Genomic DNA, 18,091 nt, shown 5'->3' on the forward strand with positions numbered 1-18,091 from the left:
TGTAAGCAGGCATGGTCCTCACGTGCAGAAGGGCACATGTGTGCAGATATATGTACACTCACCCACACGCTTCCAGACACAAACTGATGCACGCACATACACACATATGCACATATACACATACACACATGCTCTCACTCACCCACTGCCATATACCCCTGTGCAGGTGTCATGACGATGAACAACATCAGGCCCCCTTCCTTGTGCAACCCCCCAAGTACATCTGTACAGAGCCACATCTGGGGTCACCCCGATGCCTTGACCAGCCCAGGCACCTCTCTCCCACTCACCAGGTCCTTGGGTGGCTGAGCCAGAACAGCAAAGGTGGACAAGTGTTGACACTGGCAGCGGGTGTGGGCTGCCTGGGTCTCCAAGGTCTGGCAGCTCTCAGTGTTCCAGTCCCCTGAGCTGGCATCTCTTGGATGAGGGAGAAGTGGCATGAGCCCAGGGCCCATGTCTGTAGCCCAGAACCCATTGCTGACTACTGCCCAGAGAGGTGAAATCCAGGGCAAGGCTACATCCATGAGATGATAGCAGGGAGCCCCAAGATGTGCTCTTGACCCCTCGGACCAAGGATGGCACCATGGAACCCTTTGGCCTTCTAGGTGGGAGACCATTTCTGATGATGAGAGGATCTAGGGTTGCCCCAACTCACGCTCTCGAGTAGTCCCAGCTGGCACAGTGGGGATCAGTGGTGCCCTGGGGAGCAGAAGATGTGTACAGCCTAGGGTGAGCAGCACACCCGCCCCGGCCGTCATCTGTTCCGCCACAGCAGCTCCCGCACAGGCCAGGCCCACCATCAGCACAGACCACCTCCCCGAGCAGGCCTCTGTGGGCAGATCTGTGGGGTCCCCATCTGGTCTCTCACTCACATTGATGATATAGGAGAGCTCCACTGTGATGAGAGGCTCGGCTGGAGGCTGGGTAGGGGGGCGCACAGTCACTGTCATCACCCGGGAGGTGACAGCAAGCGGAGGCCTAGGGGACAAGGACTGCGGTCAGCTCCTGTCAGCAGGTGTTCGGACTCGGAAACTTTCATCTGTCACGGCTGGGGACTGCCAGGGCCAAGATTCAAGGGAGGGCACAGAACTCAGACTGCAAAGTCCTAGACACCAGCACAGCCTCTGGGAACAGCCTAGGTGTTTCGCTTCTCTGTAGATCTGTGTATGCGCACGTGTGTGTATGCAGGTGTGTGCACATGTGTGTTCATGGACAACCTCGGGTGCTGCTCCTTGCGCTGCCCACCTTCCCTTTCTAAGACAGGCTCTCTCCCTGGCCTACAACTTTTGAAGCAGGCTAGGCTGGCTGGTCTGCAAGCTCCAGGAATCTACCTCCTTCTGCCTTCCCAGCACTGAACATGTCGACATACCAGGCTGCTTTACATAGGTCAGCGATTCTCAACCTGTGGGCTGCAACCCTAAAGACCGTTGGAAAACACAGATATTTACATTCATAACCGTAGCAAAATTACGGTTACAAAGTAGCATTGAAAATAATTTTATGGTACATGAGGAACTGCATTAAAGGGTTGCAGCATTAGGAAGGTTGAGAACCGTTGCCAGAGGTCCTGGGATCCTCATACTTGCGAGGTGAACACTTTAACCCGGGCTCTCTCTCCAGCCCTGGATGTTTCTGAGAAGTGACCACGTCCACAGCCAGGCAAGGGGCCCCTCCTGGCGCACGGCTGCAGGTGGACTCACCTGGGGGGTGGCAGGATGAGGCCGAGGGTGCGGTAGAGCACAGCACCAATCACAAAGTAGGAGGACTCATCTGGGTCAGCTGGGAGAAGGCGCTGGTGGGCATGGCCTGGGCCTGGAGGCACCGTGCCTGGGCCCCGCCCCCTGCCTGGGCTGCCCGCTGTAGCGGCCCCGGGTGTGGCTGGCTTCCCTGGGGCAGATAGGCTGAGCACCTCCTTGGGTAGGAAGAGGCGGTCCTCTGAGTGCCGCACCCAGTCCTTCATGCCCCTGCGGCCCCGCATGGGAAACGTGATGTCACTGGACACTGCTGAGATGGGTTCTCTCTGAATGCTGATCACTGCAGTCGGGGGAAGGGTGGGCAGGGCACACCAGAGACAGACGGGGAGGTGGCGGAGGCAGCCAGGGGAAGGTAGACATGAGGGAGACACACACCAGGGGAAACACAAAGGAGTTGGAACCAACACAGAAGTGAGATACATGGACATCAGGATGGTGGAGCACAGGAAGGGGGGGGGGAGACATAGAAAGAGAGAGTAGCATGGGGTTAAGTGGAGGGAAAACAAGACTTGTAAACAAAAGTGCAAAGCAGAAGCGCCCCTTAACACTGCCCCTCCCCCAGGGAGATACGGTCCTACAGAACCTAGCATCCCCCTCCCCCAGCCTGCATCCTTGTACCCAGATTGTCTGTGACAATCAGAGAACTCTGGAAGGCCTTGAGAGCATCGCCCACGAGGTGAATGAAGTCTTCTACAACACGCAGCAAGTGCACAGAGCCAGGAGACACCTGGGAACAGAGAATGTGCGGGTCTGAGGCAGGGGTGGGTCACGAGTAGAGAAGGTGGGAGGCTGAGGCCCTCACCTGCTGAGCATCATCCCACTTGTCCTTGTTCTCAGAATCCACCATGAAGCTCACCACCTGGAAGAAGCGCTGGGGAGAGAAGGACAGGTCAGGAGGCGTGGGCCACCTTGCTGCCCCAGCAGACCCTGCCACGGCGGAGTACTACCTGCACATCGTCGGCGGAAGGGACGTAGGTGGCCCTCTTGAAGGTGTCAGTGACATTCCTTAGAATGTCCACAGAGAAGAGCAGGTCCCCGCTGTAGTAGGTGCGCCGTGCCAGTAGCTCCTGCAGGCTTCTTACCACTTGTGACATGCCCTCACCTGCCAGCATGCGCTGGCCCTTTGCCAGGTGTTCCCGAAGCTGCAGGTGACATGTGTGTATGCCCCTGTCATTGGAGTATCAGAGCCCGGGACCAGCCTTTGGTCCGTCCTTCTCCCATCTACCCACTAGGTGCATCCAGGAAAAGAGGGGGGCATACAGAATCAGATAGGCTCCCAAGAGACACAGTCCAAGAAGGAGTGAGTGGTGATTTAGGAGGAACTCAGATGTGCAAATGCAGAATAAGCTTTTGGGGGCCTGGGCACCTCCCTGTCCCTAAGGGTCCTTGGACATTCTGAAGCACCTCACACACAGGCTCTCTCAAACACAAGCTCTCAGTGCAAACATCATCATTACACAATTAGGTCAGAAACGGGTACACACACAGGCCACATTTGCTGATACCATCCTTACCCCGTGCAAGCCCTGGGCTGGGAACGTCAACTTCGTCCCTGCCTTCAAAGAGCTCCCAGTGTAGCAGAGCACACTTAAATGCATTATTTGTGTTTTGATTTCTTGAGATGGAGTCTCTCTATGTAACCCTGAGAGTCTTGAAGCTTTCTATGTAGACCAGGCTGGTCTCAACTCAGAAATCCATCTGCCTCTGCTTCTCCAGTGTGGGGTAAAGGCATGTGACACGCTGCCCAACTCTAATGCATTCTTAACTCTCCATGTCTCAGAAGCACAGGATGGAAAATTGTGGGTAAGGAACCCAGAGGTATGTTCCAGGGAAAGAGAAAGATACCTAAGAGGCCCTGACATTTAAGTAGGAGTTTGCCAGAAAAGAGAAATACAGCCTATACCAAGGTATGGGGGATTGAATGAGCCTTAAGCTCCTGCCACCCCCTACCAGGGTTTGGAACATATCATATGGTTCCCCAACCCAACGAGGCACACTCACTGACAGGTACAGGTAGCGGTATTCATGGGAGATGCATCGAGCAAAGCTGGGCAGTCCCCAGTAGGCCACACCCTGTGCACTGAGGAGACAGCGGCGGCTAGCAGACCCTGCAGAGGAATGAGACAGGGATGGGAATTAAGGCTGAGGTCTTACCTACTCCCTGCACATCTCGGGATGCAGACCCAGGGCCGGGGCCCAGAGGTGGGCAGCAGGGACGGTGGACAAGGGTCTGCAGGGACAGCTGCCTGCCCTCACCGGAGGCATTGGGAGGACACTTGTTGTAAATGATTTCGCCGGCTGCTGCCTTCTTCCACGTCATCAGCATCACATACTCATCCCGGCACATCTCGTGGAAGGCTGCGGGGACAGGGCAGGGGGCGGGGCTCAGCTGAGCTCACACACACACACACACACACACACACACACACACGGCCCCAGTCCCAGGGTTACAAACAGTACCTGGACACCTCTTCTCACTGCAGGGCTTCACCTCCTCGCCTGTGCCCTCACAAGGGTAGCCCTGTGTGCCTGAAGCCTGGCACATGCGGAAGCGGCGCTGCCAGCCCGTGTCACACGTCTTGGAGCACAGGCTCCATGCGTTCCACGGCCCCCATTTGCCATCAGTGGCTATGAGAAAAGGGAATTCTGAGAGACTATAGGTGCCTCCAAGGCCAGGGCTACCACTTGCTACCCTCACACCAAGCACTCACCCGGGCATTCGAGATTGCTGCACTCACGAGTGTCGGTGAGGGCACCTGTGCATGTGGCCCAGGCTGGACCAGCCACACTGCACTTCCGGCTGCGCTGCTGGGTTCCGTTGGCACAAGATGAAGAGCATGGGCCCCAGGGACCCCATTCTAGCCACTGGCCTTCCACTGCATGGGGAGACACAAGCAGGGGTGGCCGTTGAGCAGAATGTGGGTAGGCTAGTAGGGGCAGAGCTCCACAGGGAGGTGGCAGTGTCTGATGGTCACTCAGACCTGGGCCAAGCCAGACCATCTGAACTGGGCATATGCAAGGGTCTGGAGTGAGTGGGTGGTGACTGGGCCTCTTTCTGCCTGCCTGTCACCAGCTCCAGGAATACACGACACCCTTCCACGCAGCACCAAGGGCAAGCCCCAGAGGTGAGTTCGTATGTGTGTGAGAGGATGTGGGTGGGTTGTAATGGCACCTTTTGATCTTAGCCTTAGCCTACACATAAGCCCAGCCTTGCGTCCATGGTGCCATGGACACCAAAGTGCTATTTACAGCAAGGGCAGCTGACGGCATGGAGGAATGGGCACTGGAAAGCAGGTCCCTTGTGATGGGGTCACAGTATGCCAACCCCAAGTCAGGGTTGGGTTTCACCACCCATTAGTTACTAACAGGTATGCTTCTCCAGTCTCCCCATGCAAAGTTATGGGAACCCCACCTTCCCCCACCCCCAGGGACGGGGCATTGGACCTGACTGCCTCCCCTAGGTCTCCCGATCCCCCCACCCGGCTGGGCAGCGCCTGCCTAGAAGCCCCTTGGCGCTACTGACCCGGGCAGGCGGCCATACTGCAGAGTTTAGTCTGCAGCTCGGGACCCTCGCAGGCCTTGCCGCCGTGCTGGGGGGGCACGCAGGTCCGCATCCGGCTCCGGGACCCCCGCCCGCAGCTGCGGGAGCACAGGCTCCAGGACCCCCACTCCTCCCACACGCCGTGCACTGCAAGGAAGCACGTGGCCGGTGGCTGGGCGGCACCTTGGCTCCGCCCACAGCCAGCGCCTGCCCATCCGCCCACCAATCAGGAGTTCCGCAATTCTCCGACCATTCCCTCATTGGCTCCACCCTGGGTAAAGATGCCAGGGAACGATGGCTTAGGGTCCCAGGATAACCACCCTTTATGGGGATGTGGTCCCAAATCATACAGGGCAGATTCTGTGGACACCCGGATAGGGTGAGCAGGACCAGCCTGAGGAGCCAATGGTCTTCCTCTCCTGGAGGCACAGGAAAACCCAGGAAAGGATCCAAGATCCATCCTTCTCTTCCCTTCCCACCCCCAGACCCAGAGCCTGAATCCAACAGGGCAGGCCTGGGGCAACAGAAGTGCCCCCTCCCAGCCCCAACCGCATGGACACACAGACAGACACGGACCTCTACATAGACACTGACAACACTGACAACGAGCTCACAAGCGGGAACACAGCTTTGTCCCGGTGCTCCACAAGCCCCTGCCACACCCCCTGAGAGCCTTCCTCGGAAAATCCTACTCTAAATCCACTGCCAGTACTTCATCCCAGGGAAGCAACGAGCAGAACTGGTTGACACTGCCCTGTCTATCACCAGCTAACCCCAACAGACACATGCGCTTCCTTAGTACCTGCCTGAAGTCCCTGCGTGTTCAACTGATTTAAACCTAACAGTCTATCAAAGGTAACCAAGGGAAGGGGAACCCAGAGCAGAGTGGGGACCATCAGGGAGGGCTTCATTTTAAAAATAGAGTGGCATATATCTTAGATCTAAGGGCGGGCCGATGCTTTATCCAAGATGGGGGAGGGGCAGGGAAAGAATAAGCAAATGCAGAGAGCTGGGATGCTGCCAGAGGTGCTGGTGAGGTCAGGACTAAGGGAAAGTGGAGCAGGCGATGTGCAAAGAATAGCCTTGACTACCAAGATGGAGGCATCAGGGAAGTGATGTGCCAAAAGCAGACCCCGGATGTGTGTCCTAATACTTCCATAACCCCAAGTGCTTCATGCCAGGTTGGCAGAGTGCCTGGATAAGGCATGGTGTGGGGGACAGGCAAGTTTGTTGAAGGCAAGGGAAGGGGCAACCAAACAGTTGGGGAAGCTGTCAGTTTGATGCCCTGTCACAGACAGGACCTGACTCTGCTGGCAGATGGAGCAGGGAGGAGGACGCCTACCTGGGCAGGTGGCTGAATTGTTGCAAGGCCGGGTCTCCCGAAGGGGCCCGCTGCACAGGGTCCCATAGGGGGAGGACACGCAGGAGCGGGTCCGCACCTGCAGACCCTGACCACACGTCAGGGAACACACGCTCCACGGGGACCACTCCTCAGCTGCCGGGTCGCCTACGAGAGAGGGACAGCGTCGGCGGCAAGGGACACCTCCCAGAGAGTTGCATGGGAGCATGGAAGGACCAGAAGAAAGGGACCCTCCTACCCTGACCCCGAGTGGCAGGCTCTTTGGAAGACAACCCATCCCTACCCACAGGCTTCACATGGCAACATAACTGAGCTCCAGGACATAGACACAGACGGGCACACGCCAGCACACATGCCACCAGACGCCACAGTCGGGCCTCCGCCACAGAGGAAGGGAGGCGGGCCCGAGTTACCTGTCTGCGCCATGTATAGCCCAGGCTCATCTGCAGACCTTGGCCACTGGGTTTTCACCTTCGGTTCCTCTTCCGGCTCCTCACCTGGAACACGGAGGTGGTGGCAAGGGGCTTAGCAAAAGCCAGCTCAGCGCTGCCACAGTGGTAAAGAGGGCAGCCTTGCTGGTCCTCGGCCCGAGGGCCTGGAACCAACTGTACGCGATGCAGAGAGAGCATCACATCCTGCCCCCTGCCCCACCACCACCATTTTACAGATAAGGAAACTGAGGCTCAGCCACACAGGACTCATAACCACCTTGTCCACCTCTTGCCTCAGCCGGATGGGGACTGGAAGGCAATGGTCAACATACTGAGTTCTGGCGACGTGTCTGTGCTATGCCAAGTCATGCCCACACCTATCTCCTCTAACTCTCCCCCTGGGAACACGTGATTGGCATCTCCCATTGTGAGGTGAGGAATTAAGGACTTGAGCAATGGCTTACCCAGAAGTGCACAACCCTACTGAGGTTGCAGCTTGGCATTTTCTCCTCCCAAGACCAACTCTAAGTAACAGACAAGCAGCCTGGCCGCTTCTGATCTGCTCTTCGGTCACAGTTTGCATGGGGCAGACCATGGGCTTGGCGTTCAACATAGAACAGTAATGGACTATGATGTGAAGGCCTTAGGTCACGTGAGATGGGGGTTGCTCAGACGGGGCGCGGGTGCTCTTGCAGAAGCCTATAACCCCACAGGCCCTCCTCCCAATAGAGGACTGGTCCAGGCCTTGCAGTGGGCCTGGAAGTCTGAGCCTGCCCTGCTGTAGACAGCGGTTCCTACAGCCTGTGCCCCTCTCCGCTGAAGCATCCTCAAAAGGCCTCGGTATTTAAGGTTTAGTCCTCAAGTCGGTACTACTGGGAGGTGGGTGGCACTATTGGGTAGCTCAGTAGGTCTTGTGGTTACTGGGGACAAGAAAGGATAAAGTAGACCTTTGTCCCTTCTTTGTCTCCTTTTCACTCCTGGCCATGAATGGTGGCCCGATAGACAGTCCCATATTGATGTGCTGTCCTACCACAGGCCCCCAAACAACAGGAAAGCAGACTGAACCCTCTAAGCTATGAGCCAAAATAGCGCCTTTTCCACAAAGTCAGTAGAGAACCTTTTTTTTTTTTTTTTTTTAAATAAGCCGATCTTGCAGGCCTTAGTTACAGTAAGGGCAAAGCTAACAGCCTCAAACTGGGTGTTCAGGTGCTGACAAGCGGGAATGCACCAAGGAAGGCCACACCAGGGCATAGTGGGGACACTGGACAGAGGACTGGGAGAGCATTAGAGAATAGGGCTCAGCCCATGGTGTGCCCTCGACGAGAAAGAATCGCTTTCCTTCTTTCCTAGATCTCTTTCTTCCGTTTCAGAAAGCTGGGTCAGCACCAAGCAGCGGGGACCTCAGAGGGCTGTGCTCCTCCCGCCCCCTGCCGCTCGGTCGAGCCACTGCACCTCAGGGAAAGCTGACCAGGCCAGTAAAGTAGCCATCTCCAGAAAACCTACAGCCCGGGTTTGAACTGCCCCAGCACTGTATCCATTGCCGTCTTCATGAGTCTCGTGGTCTGAGCTACTTCCTGTAACTTCTACACCACTGGAAGCGTGGATCTCACCTGGAACGTGAGCACTGGGAGCCGGCACTAGCCAGCTGTGCAGCTCTGGGCAGTCCCCTCCTATCTCTGATCCTGACTGCTCTGGAAAATCCCGCCTTCAGGAATCCTAACCTTAAGCCCTCCCCACCCCACCCCCGAAGGAAGCTCAACAGGAATTATCTGAACGGTGGCATCGTTTTCTTTCCCGCCACCCTTTAGCCGCCATGCTTCCTTGAGCCCTCATATAGTCTCAGTCCACGCTGGTTATTTTTTGCCAACTCGGCACCAACCTCCCAGATATAAAAGAGGAAATATTAATTGAGAAAATGCTTCCGTCAGATGGGCCTGTAGGCAAGTCTGAAGTGCATTTTCTTGATTAATAATCGAAGTGAGAGGGCCTGGCCCACCGTGGGTGGTCACCCCTGAGCAGGTGACCCTGGGTTGTGTAAGAAAGCAGGCTGAGCTGGGCGTGGTGGCACACGCCTTTAATCCAGAGGCAGGAGGATCTCCGTGAGTTTCAAGACAGCCAGGGATATGAAGAGAGACCCTATCTCAATAAATAAATAAATAAATAAATAGGAAAGCGGAATGAGCGAGTGAGGAGTTACAGCACGCGGATAAGCAGTGGTCCCCCATGGCCTCTGCGTCATTTCTTGCCGTGAGTACCGGCCCTGGCTTCCCTAATGGACAAGCTGTAAGATGAAATGAACCTTTTATGCCTCAGGTTGATTTTGGCCATGATCTCATAACCACTGCAATAGAAACGCTAACTAAAACACTGTCTCTAGCAGTCTTCAGAGGTGTCGGAGCCAGGCCAGCAGCTGCTCAGTCCCCTGTACCCAGCTCTTCTGTCACGCCTGCTCAGCCACCCCAGCCTAGAGCCTGGTGACGAGTCACTTTTTCCACACCCACTCCCAGGCTGCTGAAGGCCCTAGAGCGAAGCCAGCTGGCCCTGTGACAGGTTTGGGGCTCTGTGTCTGCTAGGCACCCAGGCTTCTCAGAGGCCCTTGTGGGCTTCGTTCTTTCCTCCTTCTCCTCTGGGGTCCCACTGGCCCTTACCCACTCTCCTCCTCAAGCCCCCCTCAGCCACTCCTTTAGCCACAGCCTCCTTCACAGGGAATGGGGAAGCCAGGGTACACAGCCCTGACTTGTGGCCACCCCTCGTCTGCCTTCCCAGAAGGCCCCTTCCCTGTCCCCTTCCTGTGAGCACTCCGTCAGCAACCTCTCCCTGTAGCAAGTGACTGACCCAGGCCTCCTCTGTTCTAGGGGTCTCTCCCTGCCCCACACTTCCTCCTCTAGCCACTGTCCTGGGCTTCCATCCAATCCCGCTGAGTGATCCCCAGCTGACACTCCGCTTTCTCACCTGCCACTCGCTCACTTCCTGGCTGGATGTCACCTCCCCCATTGATCCACTGCAGTCTCACTGCTGCCCACATCATTCTATGGAAGCAGGTCTTGACAAAGTCACCAGCGTCCTCACTGCTGTTGAATCCTGGGGACACTCTGAAGGCCTCATCTCTCTTGACCCTCAACATTGATCTTTCCTGACCTCTGCCTCCTTCCTGCCTTTCTACAGGGGCTACCCGGCCGCCTCCCTACCTGTCACTTCTCACGGCAGGCAGCCACGCTTCCGTCAGCCATTACCACAATCATCTTCAAAGTTTAACGCATCCCCCTGAGCCAGCACCCCCATCATCCTGCCCAAACCCTGCCTGCCCCATGATCCATAGCTAGGTGACCCCCTGAAGCATTTCACGTCAGACCCCACTCAACACATCTCAAACCTCTCCCCTCAGGTCCTCACCGTCTTGGAAAACTCCTACTCAACCTTCAAACCCCATCTCCAATAACCTCTCATCTCAGAAGCCTTCCCTATTGGCCACTCCTAGACAGTAGCTGTCCCCTTTCCTATGTCCCTTTCATCATAGATGGCTCCATTCCCATCTTTTTAATTATTTATTTTATGTGTGGGGCAGTTTGCCTGCATATATGTCTGTGTACCTAGAGGCCAGAAGAGGTTGTTGGGTCCCTTGGTTCTTGAGTTATAAACAGCTGTGAGCGGCCATGTGGGTGCTGGGAAGCAAAACCCAGGTCCTCCGGAAGAACAGCCAGAGCTCTTAACCACTGAGCCACGTTTCCAGCCCGTGGTTCTACCTTCTGTCTGCACTGCCCACCTCTCATTGGTCCAGGCTGTATACACTGTATACATTGAAACTGTATACAGTCCCCCACCAAGCCTTGTGAACACCAGCCCCCACGGGGACCGCCCTTAAGGCCAGCATCCATCACAGCCCACATTCTGGAGATGTTGTACAATTGGCCCTAAGTGCCTAGGGCACTCTGGCTCCTGCTCCCATTACACCTTGTGCCCATTTCTAGGTCTCAGCCTGGCATGCAGTCAACCACAACTCAAGACATGTCAAAGACCATCTGACTTGTGTGTTGTGGGCTTGCCTTGTTCCCTGTGGACCCCACATCTCCCAAACAACTCACCAGCCACGTGCTGGACAGCCCCATAGCATAACCAAAGGTGAGTTAGTGGCTTCTAGAGTCCGTCCTACTTGCAATAAGATTCCCCAAACCTAGATTTGGGGTCCCTCTCTCAGTCTCCCGAGCTGGGCCAGATTGGTGAAGGACAGCCTGCTGCTGCACAGCTAGGGACCCTACTCCCGCAGCCTTCCCTCCCATGCACCACCCCACCTCCCTCAGGAGGAACCAGCAATTCATCTCCCCGCTTGGGAAAGCCAGTTGTCCTTGGAGGGAACAAAGACAGATAAGACCAGCTGGTATTTACTGCCAGGAACATTTATTCAGTATGCATGTACAGGCCCAGAACACGGTAGGCTTACCGTGAGGCTGAGGCAGGCAATTTCCAAGAGGACAAAGAGGACCCAAGAAGGGAGTGAGTGCCCCCATGATTCCCCAGTGTCCCACCTGTGTGATATGTGTCTATGTAAGTATGTATATATGTTGGCATGTGTGAGCGCGGGTTTGTGCATGTCACAGCCCACACATGGAGGTCAGAAGACAGCTACAAGTGTTAGGCCTCACCTTCCAGCTCATTTAAGACGGGATCACTTGATGCTCACCACCGGATGTGCCAGGCTAGCTGGCCAGCAAGCTTCTGAAATCTTCCATCCCACCTCTTGCTTTGTTGCAAAGATCACAGGGATTACAAACGTGTACTACCATGCCTGGCTTTTATACAGGTCTGGGGATCCAAACTCAGTTCTTCGGGCTTGCGAGGCAAACACTTCAGCCACTGAGCCATCTCCCCAGCCCTAAAATATCATGTACTAAATAGTTCCAGGTACCCATCACCAGGTACTCCCCAGTACTCCACTCAGTCCCCTTGGGGTCAGTTCACCCACTTCCCTCATAAGAAATGAGGTTCCCAGGGGAGAGAGGTGAGCCGGGCTCACAGCCAGGCCTGCCTGACGCGGATTTCCTCTCCAGAGCTGCACCGCTCTGCCAGGATGAAGGTTCGCCAGAACCTTCTCGGGTTTTCCTGCCTAATGCCCATGGAGACTCACCAGGTTCTCACCTGCACATGCTCAGCCCCTCCCCGAAACACCACTCCCTGCCACCATCAGGGCTAGCTCTCCTCTGTGGCTTCCAGTGACACTGGGATCCAGTTCCAGCCACATGATTCCCCTTCTGAAGGGGCCTTCAGTAGCTCCCCACTATAAACCTCTGGCTCCTGTTGGCCTGTCCAGTCCTCTTCCCACCTTCCCACCAGATAGTCCAGCACACGCAAGACCTCCTGGACCAATGAGAAGGAGCTGAACAGGCAGATGTGGGACTTGCAGCCTTGCCTTGGTCTTGCTGTATGCTCTCGGCCAAGAAACCTGATCTCTCTGAGCTTGGGATTCTTCAGCTGGAAGTTAAGGATAACGCCTACCATGTCAGAGAGAGGATTAGAGATATGGACTGTCTCGCACACAATAAAAAGGGGGCACTGTACCCCAATGTTCAATCACACAAATACATTCTCCTTTGAATGCTTCTGTTCCTTTCCTGTCAAACACCCTTCCCTTCATCCATCTGCCAAGTACATAGTAAATGTGGCCTCTTCCCAGACTCGCTACACAGGAATTTGGGTGTGCTGACCCCTTTCTGTGGCCTGGTTCTTAGATCATCTTACATTAGCCGTCAGTCCTCTGTACCCACAGCTCCCATGACACCGAAGTCCCAGTCCTTGGTGCCTTCTGGCACGGAAGGCCTGGACTCAAAGCAGCCAAGTCCAAGGAAACCCTCCAGTAAGCACAGGCCATATGGTCCTGGGGGTCCCTCCACCCCAGCCACCAGGGGTTACCCTCTGCTCACCTTGACTCTGTAAGCAGGATCCACAGGCTCTCTGTCCCTGAGTTCACTGAGCTACAACTGCCGACACCTGCTACGCTGTGCTCCCCAGTCCACATGGTTTGGCACCCAAGACCTCTACGTTACAAATGTGTTAAAGGCAACCACAGCAACCACCGTTTTCTTGGAGAGAAGGCTGTGACTTCCAAAGCAAGTCCTCTCCTGGGCTCTCAGCACCCTTCCCTCACACTGGCCCCAGAGCCTTAGTGGGACCAGCTAGCCAGCCCCCTGCTGTGTCCTTCTGTGCCTTCCTGGCTCCAGGGATGCAGAGAGGGAGGTGGCTTTTGAAAACCCTAGGCTCTTTTCTGCAGCCCAGTGTAACTGGGTCTCCCTATGAAGCCAGGTACCTACCAGGATACCAGGCCCCCTTAAGGAATCCTACTTCCTATGAACCCATGAACCCAGCCTTCCACCTGAGCTGGATACCTGCTGCTTCCCCATGTGGTCACATCCTCCTAGAGAGCCAGGACCACAGCTGACTCGGACCGCCTCCTCCACAATGCCCCGTTTCTTGCTGCCTCCAAGCCACTAAGCATCAGGATGAGGTCTCCAAACAAGGCGTGTCTTGCTTGGGATGGCTTGGGACGGCAGTCAGAGTCCTGGCCCCGGCTCCCTTCACAGCCAGCAGCTCTGCTCCTTATAGCTTCTTCCTCCATTTGCTAGTTCACACTTCCGCCCTTGTGCAGGCTGTTCTCTCGGCTAACAAGGCCCTTCCAGAGGCTTTCACAATGTGCCAACAGGATGCCTGCGGTGGCTGGGGCCTTGTGGACAGGGGAAATGTCCCTTTACCTCTAGGTCTCTTCTAGGACAACTGGCTGACTTGTTGGGACAATCCTGTCAGCGCCTGTTGTCTTCCTGAAGGGCACAACTCCTCCCAGTGATGCCAGATGCCCTTCCAACTGCACTAAGGATAAAGTCTCGTGAGCCCCAGACTTTCACACGTATCCAGCCAGTGCTAATTTCTCTTTCTAACAAACGAGGAAGCAGGAACACGGAAGGCTAGAATTTAATACTGCCGCTTTGTTTTCGCAGTGCTTGTTGCTTTTGTTATCTTCTCTTTCAGATAAGTGATAACTCTTTCCATTTACGATATGAAATCTCTTTTTAATATATTAAATTTAAAAGGCAATTCAATTTAAGAAGAAATTTCACAGGCTAGTGAATTCCTATTCACCCCTCAAAACCCACCTCAGAGTCACCTCTTCCGACTTCCCACTCCCTCATAGTTTGATCCTCCACTCTCCCTCCCCACCTTCTGTGACATCCAGAACACTAAATTATAACACGGCAACTGTATTAGCCAGCACTGTGGTTTAGTGTGTGTCCCAAGGGTTCATGTATAGAAATTTATTCCCCATTGTGAGGTATAAAGAGGTGGACATTCAGATCCAGGCGTGATGGCACAGGCTTGTAATCCCAGCAGAAGGAAGATGGAGGCAGAAGGACTGTAAATTCAAGGTCATCCCCAGCTACACTGTGAGTTTAAGGCCAACCTGGACTACGTGAGATCCTGTTTCAAGGACAAAACAGGGATGTGGGGATGGAACTCAACTGGGAGAGGACTTTCCTAGCATGACAAAGCCCTGGCTTCCATCCCCAGTACTGCATAAAACTAGACATGGTAATCCCAAGGCTCAGGAGACAGAGGCAGGAGGATTGGGTTCAAGGTCCTGCTCAACTATACAGTAAGGTTGAGGCCAGTCTGGGATACGTGAGACTCCGTCTTTAAATTTAGAATAAAAAAAAGAGCACAAACTTAACTTGAATCAAGTATTAAGAAGAAAGTTTGGGAAGGTCACTGGGGTTAGTCTTGGTAGCTTCCTAAGCAATGAGAGATGTCAGGTACAGTGGTGCACACTTCTAATCTCGGCTCTCTGGAGGCAGAAGCAGGCAGATCTTTGTTAATTAGAGGCCAGTCTGGACTATATAACAAGTTCACCCCTGCCAGGGCCACACAGAGAGACCCTGTCTTTTTAAAAGAAGAATTTAGAGAGAGGAGGCACAGGCACACATGGTCCCTCCCTTGCCATGTGATAGCACGTGAAAGATTCTATATACCACCTAGGAACTTTGCCGGCAAGGTCACCATCACCAGACACAGGCCCTTGACCTTGGAACAGAATCATGAGCCAAAATAAACCTCTTTCTTTAGGACACGCCTAGTCCGTGAACTTGTGACATTAGGAGGGGAGAAGCTTAACATAGCCAGGTGCCACACCAAGCACTACAGGGCACAGATCTGTCCTCACTGCACAGGCGACAAAGCAGCAGTGAAGTCACTTGTCCATGTCAGGACAGGGCGACTTCAGCCTGTGGCCTCGACTGTCACCGTGTACCAGCAGCTACCCTGCGACACGGGAGTACACAGGGTGCACCCCACTCTCCTCTGATCTCACTCAGAGCCGGACCCAGTTCTGCAGGAAGTCCACAGATAAGGACACAGTGATGAGGGCTGGGCGGTGGTGGCGCGCGCCTTTAATCCCAGCACTTGGGAGCAGAGGCAAGCGGATCTCTGTGAGTTTGAGGCCAGCCTGGTCTACAGAGCAAGTTACACAGAGCCAGGGCTGTTACACAGAGAAACTCTGTCTTGAAAAAACAACACAAAAAAGACACAGTGATGTGTATGGGGAATTGGCAGGCTGTGCTGAAAGGCCTGAAAATTCTGGGATGCACTGACAGGACCCCCAGGAAATGCCATGGGCTCCGTCTTTCCTGCTCTACGAAGAGGACCTGCCTCCTCACTATAGGAGCTGCAAGGAAGCAGGTGAAGCCCCATTTCCCGCCACTAGAACAGAATGGCCAACACAGAAGACCTGAACTTGAGTCCTCACTCCCAGCACTGGGTGGGGCAGGTCAGTGGTCTCTCCAGCACCCACAGGGCAGTAACTCAGACATGAGGCTTAGCAGCATGGGAGAGATCTGGTCACCAAGGGTGAAAGGTATCCCAGGGTGGGGGACAGTCCAAGCAGAGGTAGGGAGTAGAAAATAGGGACTCTAAGGACAATGAGGGGTGTCAGTGAGTAGGCAGGCAAGGAATGGAGGGAGGGCTGGAAAGAGTGGATAGCTGTGCCCAACAGAGGGTTCAAACACTGGGAAGGGGTGCTTGGGCGGAGCTGGAGGCTCGGGCTCTAGACTGGGAAGGTGACACACAGAGATATGAGGTGTCTGAGAATTCTAAGAAGACCAGCAACTTGCTCAAGTAGCACACTGGCAGAGGCAGGGAGGGATCTGAGGCTACCCTTGCCCCCCAAGGAGTCCACAGTGTCCCCAGAGGTTATGCCTCAGAAACAGTGTAGATGATGGGGAGAGTGGGCTGGGAACATCTGGCCCAGGAGGGAAAGTGTCCTGAGGGAAGCCAGTTGTGCAGCAGAGGAGGGAAGTAGTTGCATGGGGGGAGGAGCGGGGGGGGGCTCTTCCAGCCACCCCTGTGTACAAGTGTTCCCTAGCCCCAGAGGATTAGTGGGTGGGAGCGCGACCCATCTTCAGCAGCTGGGCCCTGCAGTGGGCACCACTTCTGTGACTTGCCTCCCAGCTCCGGCCTCAGCCAGCCTCTACGCCAGCCTTCTGAGAGCTCCTTCCTGCCTGCCTTCTCTTTCTTCCTCTCCCCACACTTAACAGATTGCGGCAGCAAGATGGCACAAATTTATGGCTCAACTCACCAAAAATAACAAGAGATCTATCAAAGGCAGTTTGCGTGAAATTAACAGGCGCCTGTACCCTCTTGTCAAACGCACTCGGCTCTGAGGCCGGCCAAGGCACCCCATGGCCCCTAACCTCCTCATCCCCTAACCTCCTCATCGTCTGGTCCAGCCCTAGGTCCATCCTGCTTTGTCTTCTGCTGACTCCTCTCAAGGGTGTCCTAAAGAGGGGGAACCCAGCTTCCTTCCCTATCCCAGTTCCTGGCAGAGGGTCTCTTCCTGTTCACCATCCACAAACCTTGCTCTCTGTCTGGCATCTCCTTGTGCCAGCCTATTCTGCATTCTAGGGTGTGGCATAGAGGATGGTGTGGAGGAGGCCCAAGGTCTCAGTGAGAAGAGCAGTGTGCTCTGGGCCCTGACAACGCCTCTGACCAGCAGACACACCCAGGCACGTGAAATGAACTGAGTCGTGTGCCCACCATGTCTCATGTCAGAAAGGTTGGGCAGGAGGGAGGAGGTGGCAGAGCAGAAGAGCCTCCTGCCTGCTTTGGGGAGAGGAAGGGGCTGAGCCAGCCAGCTCTGGGTACCAGTATGCTGGGCAAGTTCAGCCCACTTATGTCAGCTGATGCTGTATTCCCCATGCCAGCTCCCCACAGAGCAACTACCACCTGAACAGGCGCCAAATGGGGCAAGGGGCAGAGCAGAGGCAAGGTCCGAAAACAGCCAGAACCTTCAGCTCGGGGGTCTCTGCTCCAAGAGCCTCAAGAACAACCGGCCATCCAACCTCCATCCAGCGCGAACTCAAGGGTCCTCGCAGGGGCTCTGTTGATGGTGCACTTCCAGTCATCAGCCCTCTTTGACTCCTGAAGATGCTCTCGCTACCAACCAGATCCTGCTTCCGGCTTCAACCAAGCCCAGCTGGCTGCTCCTGGCTCTGGGCTCCACATGGCAGCCTGCCCAGCCAGTGCCCATCCAGGAGGGCAAAGCCTTGCCCCGTCCACTCCAAACTACTGGGCCGAGGGGCCACAGCGAAAGCCACACAAAAGAACTTGCCCTCAGCTGAGCAGAATGGGGGAGGCCACAGTGACAGCAGTGGTGACGACGCAGGAAGAGTCATAAACCTCCTGATATACGCCTGGCGCTCTCCGCTGATGTTCGACAAAAGAAGCAAAATTCAATTTCTTCCTGCAGGCACTAAATCCCAGGCCAGCCTCCAGGGCCCATAACCTGCCCACGGCCTGGCTGTCACATGGATGGCTTCATCGACCGCTGTTAGAGGCCAAACTGGCCAGGCCACTAGGTGCTCACAATGCCCATGTGGGCATGATGGCCAGATGTTTCATGGGGGAGGCCGAGAAAGTCCCCTTGCAAAGCACTAGGAGAAGCCATTGTTATAGCTCCCTTTCTAACTAATTC

General features: G+C 55.2%; 1 protein-coding gene across 9 annotated transcripts in view; it reads right to left on the reverse strand.

The window, feature by feature from the left end:
* The window catches only part of Adgrb2 (adhesion G protein-coupled receptor B2), a 29,964-nt gene that overhangs the window by 9,985 nt on the left and 1,888 nt on the right, over positions 1–18,091 (reverse strand). For 5 of the 9 annotated variants that reach the window (XM_038333688.1, XM_038333687.1, XM_038333686.1 and 2 more), the window contains exons 2-15: positions 7,069–7,152; positions 6,638–6,802; positions 5,278–5,442; positions 4,466–4,630; positions 4,215–4,382; positions 4,011–4,112; positions 3,756–3,862; positions 2,702–2,896; positions 2,557–2,625; positions 2,373–2,481; positions 1,701–2,034; positions 873–978; positions 656–699; positions 291–417 (exon numbers count right to left, since the gene is read on the reverse strand). In XM_038333688.1, the coding sequence (XP_038189616.1) occupies positions 291–417; positions 656–699; positions 873–978; positions 1,701–2,034; positions 2,373–2,481; positions 2,557–2,625; positions 2,702–2,896; positions 3,756–3,862; positions 4,011–4,112; positions 4,215–4,382; positions 4,466–4,630; positions 5,278–5,442; positions 6,638–6,802; positions 7,069–7,152 (1,940 nt within the window). The remainder of the gene's footprint in view (positions 1–290; positions 418–655; positions 700–872; positions 979–1,700; positions 2,035–2,372; positions 2,482–2,556; positions 2,626–2,701; positions 2,897–3,755; positions 3,863–4,010; positions 4,113–4,214; positions 4,383–4,465; positions 4,631–5,277; positions 5,443–6,637; positions 6,803–7,068; positions 7,153–18,091) is intronic. The other 4 variants (XM_038333689.1, XM_038333685.1, XM_038333683.1 and 1 more) reach the window with 2 other exon arrangements.

The sequence above is a fragment of the Arvicola amphibius genome, chromosome 6, assembly GCF_903992535.2.
Source record: "Arvicola amphibius chromosome 6, mArvAmp1.2, whole genome shotgun sequence".
Taxonomy (NCBI): domain Eukaryota; kingdom Metazoa; phylum Chordata; class Mammalia; order Rodentia; family Cricetidae; genus Arvicola; species Arvicola amphibius.